Below are 18508 nucleotides of genomic sequence, written 5' to 3' on the forward strand. Positions count from 1 at the left end.
TCGAATTGTCTACGAATTGCCTTTTAAATGACTTTCAAATTGTAATCAAGCAACTACAAATAAAAGAATTATTTTTGGCACCTGAGAAGTTTTAACTGAAATTTCTGCTGAGTTCCAGTATTCGCAAAGTGCTACTGATAACCGAATAGCAGAAATGATATAAATTCCTTCAACTTTACACAGTCGAATAATACAAGGAATCGAACAACTTGGCATAGTCCACAAATATTACAAATCTTACAACTTGTCGTATTGCGCCAGGACTTTGATTCATCAACTAATCTTCCCCCAAACTTGGCGTAGTTCGACAAGTTAAGATCCCATAAATTACAGATTCCTACATTCCTGACCCACAACTTTTATTAGATTTTGGTTATGAGGAGCACAAGGGCCCACTTTCCAGGTGTGATGCAACAGAGACTTTAAGTATTTTTAAACAAAACAATGTTTATTCTATGAATTCAGTTCACATTTTATAAACACACAGTAAACATTTTATCAACTACCAACACAAATACCCCCGCAGACACGGTACTCTATATGTAACCCTTAAAAACTTTCCTAATAACATCCATCAGCCAAACACCCCTTTTAACAAAGCAGTAGGTCTAAATTCTTTACACAAGACAGTTATCACTTTTAAATTATCAAGTGATCTGGGTACCTTTTAACATAGAGAGAGACAAAATGAACCTTCCTGGTCTGATTCAGCTTTCAACTGCCTAAAACGAAGATAAGACACAAAGCCACAAACAGCTTCCAGCTCAAAACGAAAGTGAAAGTCAGAGACACAACCCAGCTCCACCCACACAATGACATCACTGCAGCTAGTTCGTAAACACCCATTTCTTAAAGTTTCACTCCCATGATACAATCCAACACCTATTTCTGAAAGGTATACTCCCATGACACTCTCACACAAACAAAAAACATAACAGAACACAGCCACCTGCAGAAGCTGGGGCCTGAGAACATTCATTTAAAAGGATAAAACTCGGAAGGATCTTGGTGCTGCTGATCTGACTAAATTCTGTCAGGTTAGAGTTGGAAGTTCTATTTATGGTGAAACAGGCGTTGATGACTTTTATTTATCACACTTTTACAGACTTTCAAAAAAAAGAGGAGTTATTCTGATGAGACATTTCGGATGAAAGATGAACTCACTCGAGACCGAATGTAACACAAAGGTGGGAGGAAGAGAGAGACTTCTTCTTGCAGCCGGCTGCCGAGGTGCACACACTCTGTCCCGAGAGTTTTAAATAATAAAAATGTTCACAGAATACTTCTCTCAGGCCTGGAGTTTGTTAACCAACCAGGAAAAGTCTTTCGCCCGGCAACAGCAGTTCTTTGTTAACTTGGATATACAAAGCTTCTCTTTGCTGTCCAGGTGTCCTCCACTGGACCCGTGTTGATGGGTATATTGACCCGCGCTTTATGAAGAACGCTACCTTCCCAGCCTCGGGTTAATCTTGCTTCAGGAGGGAGAATGTCCCACACTCAATTTCTATCAAAGATGGGTTCCTCACAAAATTCAGTCCAAAGTTTTAAAATGTAACCTTTAAAAGAGTTTTCCTGATAATACCATAGCTTCACAATGCAACATTTTAATTATTTTTAAAAACATTTTCCTTTCCCTCCATCCATTTTGGGCTGTTTAGCACAGGGCTAAATCGCTGGCTTTGCAAGCAGACCACAGCAGGCCAGCAGCACGGTTCAATTCCCGTAACAGCCTCCGCAAACAGGTGCCAGAATGTGGCGACTAGGGGCTTGTCACAGCAACTTAATTTGAAGCCTACTTGTGACAATAAGCGATTTATTTCATTTCATTTTTCATTTTAATTTCAATGGCACCAGCTTGAAGATCACCTGGTGCATTAAAATATTTTCAATTGTATATTGAACAATAAAACACCATAACTTCCCCTTAAATAAATAAATACATTTTAAATACATTTTCTCGCTGTGAGGATTCCAAGTAATTAGGAAAGCTAACAGAATATTGTTTATTGCAAGGAGACTGGATTACAAGAGTAGGGAGGTTGTGCTTCAGTTATACAGGGCACTGGTGAGACCACACCTGGAGCACTGTGGACAGTATCGGTCTCCTTATTTAAGGAAAGATGGAAATGGTTTACAAGCAATTCAGAAGAATGGGCGGCTTGTCTCATGAGGAAAGGTTGGACAGGTTCCGATTGTATCCACTGGAATCTAGAAAAGTAAGAGGTGAGTTGATCAAATATTCAAGATCCTGAGGGGTTTTCATCGGTGGATGTGGGCTGTTTAAAAATAAGTTATCGATCATTTAAGACAGAGATGAGGAGAACCTTTTTCTCTCTCAGAGGGTTGTGAGTCTTTGGAACTCTTTTCCTCAAAGGGCAGTGGAAGCAGAGTCTTTGAATATTTTGAAGGCAGAGCTGGATAAATTCTTGACCAGCAAGAGGATGAACAGGGGCAGCAGGAATGTGGAGTTGACGTTAAAATCAGATCATATGAATGGTGGAACAGACTCTCGTGGCCAAACTCCTAGTTTGTATGTTTATTTTTATTCGATCATAGGATTGGGCATCACTGGCTGAGCCAGCATTTATTGCCCATCCCTAATTACTCATGAACTGAGTGGCTTGCTAGGTCATTTCAGAGGACATTTTAAGAGTCAATCACGTAGGGCAGCACGGTGGCGCAGTGGGTTAGCATTGCGGCATCATGGCGCCGAGGTGCCAGGTTCGATCGCGGCTCTGGGTCACTGTCCATGTGGAGTTTGCACATTCTCCCCGTGTTTGCGTGGGTTTCGCCCCCACAACCAAAAGATGTGCAAGCTAGGTGGATTGGCCAAGCTAAATTGACCCTTAATTGGAAAAAAATATGAATTGGGCACTCTAAATTTATTTAGAAAAAAAAAAGAGTCAATCACGTTGCTTGGGTCTGGAGTCACATGTAGGCCAGACCGGTTAAGGACAGCAGATTTCCTTCCCTGAAGGACATTAGTAAACCAGGTGGGGGGTTTTACAACAACTGACAATGATTTCATGGTCATCATTCAACTTTTAATTCCACACTTTTTTTTATTGCAATCAAATGTGCTCATCTGCTGTGGATTTGAATCCGAGTCCCCAGGGCAATATCTGGGTCTCTGGATTACTAGCCCAGTGACAATACCAATATGCCACTGCCTCCCCTCTATTTTATATGTTCCACTGCCTTCTTGCACAGACTGACTGCTTCCCCTGTCAGATCCTGCAGCTGCTTCACACCTCTTTCCAAGCTCACTGTTCAAGCTGACCGCCTTCGGCTCACTGTCTTTCAGCGTGGGGACCACCGAAGGTTTCGAGCTCCAAGCTAGGAAAATCATCCAGCCTCCTCTTCTCTTGCACAAACTGCAAATGAACTGTAAATATCACAGGACCAAATCAGCAATAATCTGCTGTGAGAAACACCCAGATAAATTAAACAAAAGAACCATCCGAATCCCCACAGCCCATCTCCATGCCAATGTGGCACAATTGGGACACTCCAAACATAAAAGCACAGTCAGTATATTCTGTCTTCAAAATATCCCTTGATTCGGTGATCCATGTGACACATGTAGCTATATTTTTGCTATAAGTCGCAAAGTACATCAAACCATTTGAAGCAAAGTTGTGAGACTGGTCAGTCCAACTGCAAGAAGCCCTCTGACTCTCCCTATTCATTAACAAACAGAATGAACATGGTTCAGTCCTGGATGTGATTAACATCATAATCAAACACCTCTAATCACTTGTGAACTCGTTGGTGTTTCTGCAGGCATATTAACTGAGTGAATCCCTTCTCACACTCCGGGCAGGTGAATGGCCTCTCCCCAGTGTGAAGTCGCCGATGTGTGAGTAGGTTTGAGAACTGAGTGAATCCCTTCCCACACTGAGAGCAAATGAATGGCCTCTCGCCAGTGTGAACTCGCTGGTGTGCCAGCAGATGTGATGAATCACAGAATCCCTTCCCACACTTGGAGCAGGTGAAAGGCTTCTCCCCTGTGTGAACTCGCTGGTGCTTCCACAGGTTGGATGGATCAGTGAATCCCTTCCCACATGCAGAACAGGAGAACAGCCTCTCCCCGGTGTGAACTCGCCGGTGTATCTGAAGGCTGGACAACCGACTGAACCCCTTCCCACACTCAGAACAGGTGAATGGCCTCTCTCCAGTGTGAACTCGTTGGTGTGTCTGCAGGTTCCATGAATGAGTGAATCCTTTCCCACAGTCAGGGCAGGTGAACCGCCTCTCTCCGCTGTGAACTCGCTGGTGCGTCTGCAAGATGGATGACCTACTGAACCCCTTCGCGCACACAGAGCAGGTGAACGGCCTCTCCCCAGTGTGGCTGCGTCGATGAATCTCCAGATCAGAAGGGGCACGAAATCCCTTCCCACAATCACCACATTTCCACGGTTTCTCCATGGTGCAGGTATCCTTGTGATTTTTCAAGCTGAACATTCAGTTGAAGCCTTGTCCACACAGAGAACATGGGTATGGTCTCTCCTCACTGAATGGTGTAATGATATTTCAGCTTGTGTAAATGGTGTAAGCTCTTTCCAGTCAGTGCACTGTTGTTTGAAATTGTTTAAAGCAGACAGAACAAACAAATATTTCTCCTTCTAGATTCAAAGGTTGAAGATATTCAGGGCCTGATGAATCAAGTGACTCTGTCAAATACTCACATGACATTTGTTTGGAGAATTGTGTCTATAGTATATCCAACTTCTGGTATACTGTAAAAGGAGTTTACAAAAGTTAGCACCGTCAGTAAAGGATAGAAATTCAAAACAGACAATTCCAGTTTCTATGGAAGTCTTTCCTCTCATTCCCCAAAAGCTGTAAATCTCCGGCCAACATAATCCCTCCATTCTCACTTTGCTGAATCTAATATTCATCCTCCCAATTCTCTTGAAGGTGCTGATTCAAACTGATTGGCAGATTCATGGTCACCGAGTCCTGTTTCAGTTGGTGAAGGTACAGGGATTTGTGAGAAAGATATCTACTTAGGCAGCGATTTATTTGACTTTGAACTTGCTGCCTATGAGGGTAAACATTTAGATATGATCAATAATTTCAAAATATAATTGCATGTGCACTGCAAGGAAATGCACTTGCAGGGTTACATAACAAACCAATTGGAGCTGTTGAATGGGGGCTTTCTGTACTGTAATGAATCTATGACTGGAAATAATTAACAGTTACAATACTATATTATAAGACTAGAAATACTAATAAATGTACATTATCCATAACCATAAATAATATATCTCATATATCCAAAGATGTGCAGGTTAGGTGGATCGGCCATGCTAAATTGCCCCTTAGTGTCCAACGGTTGTATGAGGTTATAGGGAGTGGGTGGGGGACTGGGCCTGGGTAGGGTGCTCTTTGGGAGGGACGGTGCAAACTCGATGGACTGGATGTCCTCCTTCTGCACTTTAGGGATTCTATGAATGTGTACCACATAACCACATCAGATATCTCTCTGTCGATATTAAATGTCAGCCATCTCCTGGGAAAACCAGCCCTTTAATTGTGAACATTAGGAAAGAGACCATCCTTTTAGCCAGACAAATAAATGTGTCAAGCTGAGGGAGCAAAGGATGTCAATGTCTTTGAGAGAGAGAGAGAGAGACCTGGGCCAAGCTTTGCAGAGTCTGCACCCTCCCTGGATTCACTTCCTTTCCCTTCAGTTGCTGCAAGTGACCAATTGAAGGTCAGAATGAGAAAATAAATGGAAAGGGGGAGAAAAGAAAGTGTTTTACTCACAGATGTTGGAGACAGGAGGACGTTTCCGTCTGCGTGAACTTCAACCTTCAATTGCACAGAACCCACGTTCTGATTGGCTGCTGGGTCAGAATCCTTCCGGTACTCCTCTCTTTGGTCAATACCTCAGCAGAAAGGTGTTCCCCGCGCATGCGCAACGCCTCTCCCTTAGACATGGGCAGGGCCGGGGAGAACACCAAGCGGCTTCTCGCTCTGGCCGTCAGCTGGTTGCCTGGAAGCCTTGTCTCGTGGAGATGTCCGGGGAGGGGCAACAACGGGTGGGGGCGGGGCTCGCGTGACCGCGCGCCGGGCCTGCGCACTGGAACCCGGAGACGTCACCGAGGAACAGAGTGATTCCTACTGGCTGATTGAGGTAGTGCTCCATTGTGACGTTTCAATGAGCTGGAGGTTGAAACTTCCTCCTCTGTGAAACATCTGGGAGGAAATCAATGTTTCCCCAGGAGATAGCTGATATTTAAATGGACATTTTGCTACCATGGGGCATTGATGTGTGTTATAATGTACTTTTTATTCATGGTTCTCCTCGTAGCATTATTTTCTTCTTTAGTAAAGTGCTGTATTTTTAATCATAGCATCCCTTTGTGCAGACGGAGGCCATTCGGCCGATCACGTCCGCACCGACCCTCTGCTAAGGCCACCCTTCCTCGGCCCAAAACCCCGCCCAATCCCCGTAACTCCTCCTAGCCTTTGGACATTAAGGGACAATTTAGCATGGCCAATCGACCTGACCGACACATCTTTGGACTGTGTCACCCAAGGCTGGAATTGAACCTGGGACACTGGCGTTGTGAGGCAGCAGTGCCAACCACTGTGCTAGCCATTCTTTTCTCCTTCTTTCCATTTCTTTTCTCATTCTACCTTTCAATTTATTTCCAAGCATAGAGGCATTTAGACAGAGGAGTCCCTTTGGTAACTCGAGTCTGTACCAATGCAGTCAGTCAGTCAGTCAGTCCCATTCACCCTCTATATGAAAAATGAAATGAAATGAAAATCGCTTATTGTCACAAGTAGGCCTCAAATGAAGTTACTGTGAAAAGCCCCTAGTCGCCACATTCCGGCGCCTGTTCGGGGAGGCTGGTACGGGAATTGAACCGTGCTGCTGCCCTGCCTTGGTCTGCTTTCAAAGCCAGCGATTTAGTCCTGTGCTAAACCAGCCTCTATATCCCCATTCTCCTGCAGTATTTCTCCTTCAATCACCTATCGAATTTCACTTGAAACTCATTGATCATCTTCACTTTGTCAACCTTAGGCAATAAGTTCCAGGACATGATTATGTTCTGCCCAAAGTAGGTTCTTCCTCTCCTCACTCATGTGTCACGTAATTCAGTATTGTACATTGTATAAAATTTTCAGTCGGCATGGATTTGTTGATCAGTATGAATTAGCACATTGAGGAGAATTGGGAGAGTGTATACTAGGTACAGCAGATTGAGAACTGAATGGGGCGGGGTGAGTTTTTGGGATGGAGATGGTCAACTTTTGGGGAATGAAAGAAGAAAAGAGTTCTATAGGAAATTGAATTGTTTGTTCTGAATTTCTATCCTGTACTGTCAGTGATAACATTTGTAAACTCCTTTTGCAGGATAGAGGAAGCGATGATTTGCAGACACAAATCTCAACAAACGTCACATCAAGATCTTGCAGAACTGCTCAATTCTACAGGACATGAATGTCATCAGCAAAGGTCTGGCAGGGGACTGAGGTGTTTGAACTTTGCTGCAGTGTTCACGTTAAAAATACTTTTGTTTTTGCACTAGATTTGTAATGCCTTCTGTATCGATCCTGGAGCTGCCGCGTATTTTTGTAAGTTAAAGTTTGCATTTGTACTGGTGGGGGATGGAGGTGTGAATTTTCAATGTGGGGCCTTTCTTGTCTTTTTGTTTCTTTCGGATAATTGGGCTGGGAATGTTTTTTCTCTTGCATATGTGTATCCGAGCGGGATGGGGGGGTGGGAACAATAGGTGGGAAAATGTTTGGTGCCATGGGCTGGTGCTGCCAAGCTAGCTGGGCTGGCTGGCTCATGGAAGCGCAGTGGGATGTGGGTGAGCAGATGTTATGCTTGTTGAAGGGGGCTGTTTTTACTATGCTGTTACTGGGGGGAGGGGGGGAATTGCTCTGCTGATGGGGGAGGGACTGTTGCTGGGGGACAAAAGGGAGGTCGCGGACGGAAGCTGCCTGGGGGTGGGCCTGCGGGTTCGCGGGGTGCAAGCTGGACACTGGCCTAAGAAAGGTGATGGCTGATCGGTGGGGGGGGAAGGGGGCGGAGGGAAGGGAAGCACCTCCACCAGTCTGATCACGTGGAACATTAGAGGGCTTAATGGGCCAGTTAAGAGGGCACACGTGATCACGCGAGGGGATTGAAGGCGGATGTGGCAATGTTACAGGAGACGCATCTTAGGGTAATCAATCAGACTAGACTAAGGAAGGGGTGAGACTCGCAGGTATTGCATTCGGGGCTGGACTCTAAGACTAGAGGGGTCGCGATTCTAATTAATAAGCGAGTGTCAATCGAGGTGGGAAGAATAGTTGTGGATATGGGAGGTCGGTACATCATGGTTAATGGGAAGCTGGAAGGACTGCCATTCCTGGGTACTCGTGAATGTCTACGCGCCAAACTAAGATGATGTGGAGTTTATAAGGAGGATGTTGGGAAGATCCCGGACCTGGACGCATGGACTGGTCATGGGGGTGGGGGGACTTCAACACAGTCATTGACCCAAGGCTAGACCGGTCGAGCTCAAGGACGGCAGGGTGCCAGCAATGGCAAAGGAGCTAGAGGGGTTTATGGAGCAGATGGGGAGAGTGATACAAAGATAGGTGGCGGGGCAGGTAGTATTGAGGAGGTCGGGAGACTGCAGAAAGATTTAGACAGTTTAGGAGAGTGGTCCAAGAAATGGCTGATGAAATTCAACGTGGGCAAGTGCGAGGTCTTGCACTTTGGAAAAAAGAGTAAAGGCATGGACTATTTTCTAAACGGTGACAAAATTCATAATGCTGAAGTGCAAAGGGACTTGGGAGTGCTAGTCCCAGGATTCTCTAAAGGTAAACTTGCAGGTTGAGTCCGCAATTAAGAAAGCAAATGCAATGTTGTCATTTATCTCAAGAGGCTTGGAATATAAAAGCAGGGATGTACTTCTGAAGCTTTATAAAGCATTAGTTAGGTCCCATTTAGAATACTGTGAGCAATTTTGGGCCCCACACCTCAGGAAAGACATACTGGCACTGGAGCGGGTCCAGCGGAGATTCACACGGATGATCCCAGGAATGGTAGGCCTAACATGCGATGAACGTCTGAGGATCCTGGGATTATATTCATTGGAGTTTAGGAGGTTGAGGGGAGATCTAATAGAAACTTACAAGATAATGAATGGCTTAGATAGGGTGGACGTAGGGATGTTGTTTCCAATAGCGGGGGAGACTAGGACCCGGGGGCACAGCCTTAGAATAAAAGGGAGTCACTTTAGAACAGAGATGAGGAGAAATTTCTTCAGCCAGAGAGTGGTGGGTCTATGGAATTCATTGCCACAGAGGGCGGTGGAGGCCGGGACATTGAGTGTCTTTAAGACAGAAGTTGATAAATTCTTGATTTCTCGAGGAATTAAGGGCTATGGAGAGAGAGCGGGGAAATGGAGTTGAAATCAGCCATGATTGAATGGTGGAGTGGACTCGATGGGCTGAATGGCCTTACTTCCGCTCCTATGTCTTATGGTCTTATGGACCCATGGAGGTTTGGGCGGCCGAGAGTGAAGGAGTTCTCTTTCTACACACACGTACATAAAGTGTACTCCCGGATCGACTTTTTCACCTTGAACCGGGTTTTACTAAGGGGGATAAAGGACACTAAGTACTCAGTGATCACGGTCTCGGATCATGCCCTGCACTGGCTGGACATACAGGTGAGCAAGGAGTGTGGCCAGCGTTCGCATTGGAGATTGAATGTTGGACTGTTAGCGGATGAGGAGGTGTGCGGGCGGGTGAGGACATGCATCCAGAACTATCTGGAAGTTAATGACACGGGGGAAGTCTCGGCAGCAATGGTCTGGGAGGCACTGAAGGCGGTGGTCAGAGGGGAGCTGATTTTGATATGGGCCCACAGGGAGAAGGTAGATAGAGCAGAGACGGATCGACTGATAGAGGAAATACTTTAGGTTGACAGGAGATTATGCAGAGACCCCAGAGGCAGGGCTTTTAAGGGAATGACGGAGGCTACAGGCAGAGTTTGGCTTGCTAACTACAGGGAAGGCGGTGGAGCAGCTGAGGAAGGTGAGGGGGGCGATATATGAATATGGAGAGAAGGCCAGCAGAAAGCTTGCGCAGCAGCTCAGAAAGAGGGAGGCAGCCAGGGAGATTGGGAAAATGAAGAACAGAGACCAGAAGTTGGTCAGCAGGGGTTAATAAGGTATTTGAGGAGTTTTATAACACGCTATATGAGTCGGAACCCCCAGCCAGGCCGGAACGGATAAGGCAATTCTTAGGGGGACTGAGGCTCCCGAAGGTGGACGGGGGGGCTGATAGAAGGGCTGGGGGCCCAGATCGAGATTGAAGAAATATCAGAAGGGCTGAAGGCCATGCAGTCGGGTAAAGCCCCAGGACCAGACGGGTACCCGGTGGAGTTTTATAAAACGTTCTCTGGGATGCTGGGGTCGCTGCCGATGAGGACATTTAATGAGGCAAGGGAGAGAGGGGGGCTTCCCCCGACAATGTCACAGGCTACGATCTCACTGATCTTGAAGCGGGAGAAGGACCCGGAGCTGTACGGGTCCTACAGACCAATCTCCTTATTAAATATTGACTTCAAACTGTTAGCCAAAATTTTGTCCTCAAGGATCAAAGACTGCATTCCGGATGTGATTGGGGTGGACCAGACGGGATTTGTTAAGGACAGGCTGTTGGCAGCCAACCTTAGAAGACTGTTGAATGTGATCATGATGCCCCCAGAGGGAAGAAACGTAAAGGTAGTGGTCGCAATGGACGCAGAGAAGGCATTTGATCGGGTGGAATGGACCTATCTGTGGGAGGTGCTGTGGCGATTTGGGTTTGTACGGGGCTTCATCGGCTGGGTTAGGCTGCTGTATCAGGCGCCTGTGGGGAGTGTACAGACAAACAGGTTGACATTGGGCTATTTAAGGCTGCACCGGGGGACTAGGCAGAGATGCCCCCTCTCCACACTGCTGTTTGCGCTGGCCATAGAGCCGCTGGCAATTTGGCTGAGAGCCTCCAGGGGCTAGTTTGGGGAGGGGTGGAACACAGAGTCTTGCTATACGCAGATTAACTGCTCCTATATGTTTCTGACCCACGAGAGGGGATGGGAGAAATTATGAGGATTCTGAGGGAATTTGGCCGGTTTTCGGTTTATAAATTGAACATGGGGAAAAGTGAGATGTTTGCGATCCAGGCAAGGGGGCAGGAGAGGCGACTGGGGGAGTTGCCGTTTAGAGTGGTAGGGACAAGCGTTCAGTATCTAGGCATCCAGGTGGCACAGCAATGGGATCAGCTACATAAGCTAAATTTGACCCGACTGGTGGACCAAATGAAGGAAGACTTCCGAAGGTGGGACATGCTCCCGCTATCACTGGCTGGGAGGGTACAGACAGTGAAAATGACGGTCTTCCCGAGATTTGTTTTCAGTGTCTCCCCATCTTTATTCCACGGGACCTTTTAAAATGGGTAAACAAGGTGATCTCTGGCTTAGTATGGGCGGGCAAGACCCCACGAGTAGAAAAGGGGATGCTGGAGCGTAGCCGGGGGAAGGGTGAGTTGGCGCTGCCGAACCTTAACAATTACTACATGCGGCAAATATAGCCATGATTAGGATGTGGGTGGTGGTGGGTGGGGGGCCCGGATGAGCAGGTTCTTTGGGATAGAAGATTGGTGCAGAAGGTGTGCGGGAGGACCAGATAACCATGTCCATATGTTCTGGACATGCCCGAAGCTCAGGGGATTCTGGCAGGGGTTTGCGGATGTCATGTCCAAGGTGTTAAAAACAAGGGTGGCACCAAGTCCAGAGGTTTGCGATTTTCGGAGTGTCGGAGGATCCGGGAGTCCTGGAGGAGAAAGAGGGAGACATTCTGGCCTTTGCTTCCCTGGTAGCCCGGAGACGGATACTATTAGCTTAGAGGGACTCAAAGCCCCCGAAGTCAGAGACCTGGCTCACTGACATGGCTATCTTTCTCTGTCTGGAGAAAATCACGTTCGCCCTGAGAGGGTCAATGTCAGGGTACGTCCGGAGGCGGCAGCCGTTCGTCGATTTTGTTAGAGAAAATTAACCATCAGCAGAGAAGGGGGTGGGGGGGAGGCGGTTTAGCTCAGATTAGTGTGTAAGAAAGGTGGGACCTGTGAGGGAGGAAGACGGTCTTTGCACTATGTTTATATTTGTATGTACACTGTTTCTTCTGTTATTGTTACAAAATCACAAATACCTCAATAAAATGTTTTATATAAAAAGAGAGAGAAAGCGCTGGGCCAACCTTTCCGGAGTCTGCACTCTTCCTGGAATCACTTCCTTTCCCTTCAGTTGCTGCAAGTGACCAATTGATTGAGAAAAGAAATGGAAAGGGGGAGAAAATAAAGTGTTTTACTCACAGATGTGGGCAGCATGGTAGCATTGTGGATAGCACAATTGCTTCACAGCTCCAGGGTCCCAGGTTCGATTCCCGGCCTGGGTCACTGTCTGTGCAGAGTCTGCACATTCTCCCCGTGTGTGCGTGGGTTTCCTCCGGGTGCTCCGGTTTCCTCCCACAGTCCAAAGATGTGGAGGTTAGGTGGATTGGCCATGCTAAATTGCCCTTAGTGTCAGGTGGGGTTACTGGGTTATGGGGATAGGGTGGAGGTGTGGACCTTGGGTAGGATGCTCTTTCCAGTACAGACTCAATGGGCCGAATGGCGTCCTTCTGCACTGCAAATTCTATGTTGGGGACTGGAGGAAGTTTCAGTCTGTGCGAAGCTCAGTAGCCATTCACACAAATCCCGCGCTCTGATTGGTTGACTCTCTCGGTTTCCCATTGGTCAAAACCCCAGCAGGAAGGTCAAGGAGGGTGGGTTGTCCACTGCACACGCGCACTTTCCCCTCTCCCTTGGACATGCGCAGTGCCGGGGCAGATCACCGAGCGGCTTCTCGCTTTGGCCGGAGCCGTCAGCCAGTTGCCTGGAAACCTTGTCTCGAGGAGGTGGAAAGACGGGTGGGGGCGAAGTTCCAGTGTCCGCGCGCCCAGCCTGAGCATTGGAACCCCGAGACTTCATCGCTGAGCAGTGTGATTTCTATTGGCTGATTCGGGCAGGGCTCCATTGTAACGTCATTATGACTCAGAGGGGTGTTCTCAGTACACACTGTCCCATTGGGAGCGCTGCACGGAGCTTCCTCCACTGTCTGTCCAACAGCTCCTCTGTCTCTGAGTGAAGATTGAGCTTCACACAGACTGAAACTTCCGCATGTTTCCATCATCTGGGAGTAAAACACTTTCTTTTCTCCCCTTTCCATTTCTTTTCTCATTCTGACCTTCAATTGGTCACTTGTTTAAATCCTCAGGCCCAGTTGAGATATTTCCCAGGCTGCTGTGAGAGGCACGGGAGGAGATTGCAGAGGCTCAGACAATAATTTTCAAATCTTCTCTGGCAAGCAGAGCTGCCAGAGGACTGGAGGACAGATAATGGGGTACCATTATTCACAAAGAGAAGTAAGGAAAAAACATGTAATTCCAGGCCAGTGACTCTAACTTAAGTGGTAGGGAAACTTTTGGAAACATTCTGAGGGATGGAATTAATATCCACTTGGGGAGGAAACGATTAATCAAGGATAGTCAGCATAATTTTGTCAAAGGGAGATCATGGGCGCGATTCGGCGGGTCGGAGAATCGCCGGGGGCTGGCGTGAATCTCGCCCCCGCCGTGTCCCGAATTCTCCGCCACCAGAGAATCGGCGGGGGCGGGAATCGCGTTGCGCCGGTCGGCGGGCTCCCCCCGGCGATTCTCCGGCCCGCGATGGCCCGAAGTCCCGCAGCTGTCAACACTCGCCAGCCAGCGTGGATTGAACCACCTACCTTACCGGCGGGGGCAGAAGGCGCGGGCAGGCTCCAGGGTCCTGGGGGGGGGGGCGAGGGGCGATCTGGCCTCGGGGGTGCCCCCACGGTGGCCTGGCCCGTGATCGGGGTCCACCGATCGGCGGGCGGGCCTGTGCCGTGGGGGCACTCTTTTTCTTCCGCCTTCGCCATGGTCTCCACTATGGCGGAGGCGGAAGAGACCTCCTCCACTGCGCATGCGCGGGGATGCCGTGAGCATCCGCTGACGCTCCTGCGCATGCGTTGCCCGGCGAAGTCCTTTCGGCGCCGGCTGGCGTGGTGCCAAAGGCTTTTCCTGCCAGCCGGCGTGGTGGAAATCTCTCCGGCACAGGCCTAGCCCCTCAAGGTGAGGGCTTGGCCCCTAAAGGTGCGGAGAATGGCGCGATGCCGGATTGGTTCCCGCCACTCCATTACGCCGGATTCCCCCGCCCCGCCGGGTGGGGGAGAGTTCCGGCCCATGTCTTACAACTTTGACCTGAATTCTTTGAGGAGGTGACTAGGTGTATAGATGAGGGTAGTGCAGTTGATGTAGTCTTCGTGGATTTCAATGAGGTTTTTGACAAGTCTCTCACGGGAGATTGGTCAAGATGGGACCCAGAGCAGTTGGCAATTTGGACCCAGAATTGACTGAGTGGCAGAGGGTGATGGTTGAAGGTTATTTTTGTGACTGGAAGCCCGTGTCCAGTGGTGTTCCACAGGGATCAGTGCTGGGCCTTTGCTGTTTGTAGTGTACATTAATGATTTGGATGTGAATGGAGGAGGTAAGATCAAGTAAGTTTGCAGATGACAGTCTGAAGTTCTTAGTTGGGGGATCATGATCGGCACAGGCTTGGAGGGCCAAAGGGCCTGTTCCTGTGCTGTACTTTTCTTTGTTCTGTGACACAAAAATTAGTTGTGTGATAAGTAGTGAGGTGGAAAGCCTTAGATTACAGGACCACATAGAAGAGCTGGTTAGATGGACAGAACAGTGGCAAACGGAATTTAACTTGAAAAGCGTGTGGTCATGCATTTTGGGAGGACTAACAAGACAAGGAAATATAATAAAATAATATTTTTTAGTGTCACAAGTAGGCTTACATTAACACAGCAATGAAGTTACTGTGAAAATCCCCCAGAAGACCACAGGACAGGCTGATCAGGTGGTTAAAAAGGGATATGGGATACTTGCTCTATTAGCTGAGGTATAGAATATAAGAGCAGGGAGGTTATGATGGAGCTGTATGAAACACTCGTTAGGCCTCATTTAGAGTACTGTGTGCAGTTATGATCGCCACACTCGAGGAACGATGTGATTGCACTAGAAAGGGTTCAGAGGAGACTCTCCAGGATGTTACCTGGGAGAAAAAAAGAGAGGCTGGTTAGGAGTTACTTTCCTGAGACCAGAAGAGGCTGAGGGGAGGTGTGATTGAGGTGTACAAATTTATGAAGGACTAGAGAAGGCCATTTTAGCCAGAGTCGATAAGAAGAATCCTTCCCCCTTACAGGTCAATAACCAGGGGGTGTAAATGTACGGTAAGGGCCAGAGGGTTTTGAGGGAAAACATTTTCACCAGAGGGTGGTGGGAATCTGAAACTCGCTCTCTGAAGGTGTGCGAGACGCGGGGACCCTCACAACAGTTAAGAAGCATTGAGATGAGCACTTGATTGGCCACAGCATACAAGGCTACGGACCAAGAGCTGGAAAGTGGGATTGGAATAGAGAGGTGCTTGATGGCTGGTGCAGAAATGATGGGCCGAAGGGCCTCTTTCTCTGCTGTAAACTCTCTGATTCTATGAGGACAGAGATGTGCTCCTACAGTGCAGACGGAGGCCATTCAGCCCATCGTGTCTGCACCAATCCTCCGAAAGAGCATCCCATCATATCCCCATAACCCCAGCTAACCTTTGTTGGACACTAAGGAGCAATTTATCACGGGCAATCCACCTAACCTGCACATCTGTGGATGTTGAGGTTCATCTGTCTCCACCTATAACTGGCTCCCTATTCAGCCCCACCGCTCCACGCTCACCACCCCCCAACAACAGTATAAATCTGACCCCATTTCCAGTTCTCTCTAACTTTGACAAAGAGTCATTGAGACTTGAAACGTTAGTTCCCTTTTCTGTCAGACTTGCTGAGGTTTTCTGTTTTGCTATATATTAAACACACATATCTGTCTGGCAGCCTCCATGAAGATTTTCATGTCTCGGTGTCCAGGACAGGAAACAGTGAGCATGGATCAGCCTGAATCAGCACCTTCAAGAGAATTGGGAGGATGAATATTAGATACAGCAGAGTAAGAATGGAGGGAGTGTGTGTGGGGAGGAGATTTTTGGGGACTGAGAGAAGAAAATACGTTCCATGGAAACTCAAATTGTCTGTTCTGAGTTTGTATCCTGTACTGACAGTGGTAACTTTTTGTAATCTCCTTTTACAGGATATCCGAAGATGAGGATTTACAGACAGAAATCTCAAACCCAAATTCACATCAAAATCTGACTGTGTCACTCAATTCATCGGGTGCTGAATATTATCGGTCTTTAAATCTAGGCGGACAAATGATTGTTTGTTCTGTTTACTTCAGAATGCTTTAACCATCAGTGTGAGTGGAAAAGCATCGAGACACACAAACACACCTGAGTGAGGCTGTCCAAGTGCACTGACTGGGGAAGGAGCTTTAATTGGTTACACAGCCTGAAAACACATTGCACCATTCACAGCGGGGAGAAACTGTCCTGTGTGAGCCTTCAACTGATTGTCTAGCCTTCAGAGACACCCGCACCATGGAGAAACGGTGGAAATGTGGGGACTGTGGGAAGGGATTTAGGTACCCATCTGCACTGGAAACTCATCGACGCATTCATGCTGGGACAAGGCCATTCAGCTGCTTAAAGTGTGGAAGAGAATTCAGTGATTCATCCAGCCTCAGGAGACATCAGCGAATTCACACAGGTGAGAAGCCATTCAGATGCTCTGTGTGTGGGAAGAGTTTCATTCAGTCATCCACCCTGCAGACACACCAGCGAGTTCACACCGGGGAGAAGCCGTTCACCTGTTCTGTGTGTGGGAAGGGATTCACTCACTTATTTGCACTGCAGAGACACCAGCGAGTTCACACCAGGGAGAGGCCTTTCACCTGCTCTGTGTGTGGAAAGGGATTCACTCAGTCGTCCAACTTGCTCAGACACAATGTCACTCACACCAATGAGAGACCCTTTAAATGCTCTGACTGTGGAAGGGGTTTCAAAAGCTCTCACGTACTGATGATCCACCAGCGCATTCACACTGAGGAGAGACCGTTCAGCTGCTCTCACTGTGCAAAGAGGTTTCGAACATCATCCACACTGCGGATACACCAGCGAGTTCACAAGTGATGATGGATGTTGGATTCTGCTGTTATTGCTGCTGTTAATCATATCCAGGACTGAACCATGTTCATTCTGACACTTGGTGAAATAGGAGGGTTGGAGGGTTTCTTGCTGCTGGACTGGCCGTTCTCACAACTTTGCTTCCAGTGGGCTGATGCTCTTTGAGCCTGGGAGAGCACATTTCCACTGAAATGATCGACAAAAGATGATGGACATTTATTTTATCCTGGATAGTAAATAGTGATTTTTTTCCCCCCACTACAGGTAGATCTAAAATAAACACAGAAAGAACTGGAAAAACACAGCAGGTCTGGCAGCATCTGTGGAAATTGAAACTGAGTTAATGAATCACATCCAATGTAACTCTACTTCAGAACTAGAGAGGGAGAAATGTGATGGTCTTGATGCTGGTGAGAAAGGGGCAGGGTCAAGTAGAACACAAGGGAAAGTCAGGGATTGGTTAGAGGGTGGGTGAGATTAAATGATAAAAGTTATCCTGGAACAAAAGGCAAAGGGAAGGGTAATGTGTGTTTTTTTATTTTAAAGTACCCAATTATTTATTTCCAATTTAGCATGGCCAATCCACCAAACCTGCACATCTTTTGGTTGTGGGGGTGAGACCCACGCAGACACGGGGAGAATGTGCAAACTCAACACGAGTAACCCGGGGATCGAACCCGGGTCTTAACACAAAGGGTCTTTCTGTGATTTGACCTGGCAGTCTCTAGCAGTTTACACAACTTGCAAAAATATGAACATTTTAAGTCTTATCTGATTAATTCCCAGTTAGTCAGCTTCTCTTAATCTCATGGTTAATATGATTCAGTCAATTACTCCCAATGATTTCTTATTAAAAACCCCTATCTGCCTCATCTATAGCTAACCCGAAAATCTGATTGTGGTGATCTCTATGTGTGCATGTACACAAGGGGTTAATGTGTCATCAGTAGCACCACATGACCACTAGAGGGCCGGACCAACAGGGGTATAAAAGGCAGCCACATTAGGGCTCTCTCTCTCTCTCTTGGGTGCACTGTGATCATAGCAACAGCAGACTAGTTTAGATGACCAGTGGAGTTACATACAGTTACCATAGTTAGATCTTGTTAACCTTATCACTAGTATCAAAGTTAAAGTAAAGAACTCATGTAAATATTGTTGTAGTCACTCAATAAACCTTTTGTTATTACTGGAAGAGTTCAAACCTTCTTCATTGGGATTCAGAATACCTCATCACTAAACAAGGATTGGGTAGCACATGTTACCTACCACACAGGGAACAAAACATGGTACCAGTCGAGTGGCTCAAACAGAA

General features: G+C 47.4%; 2 protein-coding genes across 3 annotated transcripts in view; both read right to left on the bottom strand.

Annotated features, from left to right (window-relative positions):
* Positions 1-427: 427 nt before the first annotated feature.
* Positions 428-6370, bottom strand: LOC140420135 (uncharacterized). 2 transcript variants are annotated; one of them, XR_011946195.1, is made up of 3 exons: positions 5776-6370; positions 3252-4739; positions 428-2208 (listed from the first exon to the last, which is right to left on the bottom strand). XR_011946195.1 is itself a non-coding variant. In XM_072504162.1 (2 exons), exon 2 carries the CDS (start codon positions 4462-4464, stop codon positions 3754-3756), a length of 711 nt encoding a protein of 236 aa, XP_072360263.1. In that variant the 5' UTR covers positions 4465-4739; positions 5776-6370; the 3' UTR covers positions 428-3753. The 2 variants fall into 2 exon arrangements, 1 of the variants encoding a protein (XP_072360263.1); XM_072504162.1 differs by having other exon boundaries at positions 428-4739.
* The window catches only part of LOC140420126 (uncharacterized), a 39880-nt gene continuing 21799 nt past the window's right edge, over positions 428-18508 (bottom strand). The window contains exon 2 of the transcript XR_011946194.1: positions 428-3385. The gene's annotated coding sequence lies outside the window, so the exon portion shown is untranslated. The remainder of the gene's footprint in view (positions 3386-18508) is intronic.

Source organism: Scyliorhinus torazame, chromosome 5 (assembly GCF_047496885.1).
Source record: "Scyliorhinus torazame isolate Kashiwa2021f chromosome 5, sScyTor2.1, whole genome shotgun sequence".
NCBI classification, from domain to species: domain Eukaryota; kingdom Metazoa; phylum Chordata; class Chondrichthyes; order Carcharhiniformes; family Scyliorhinidae; genus Scyliorhinus; species Scyliorhinus torazame.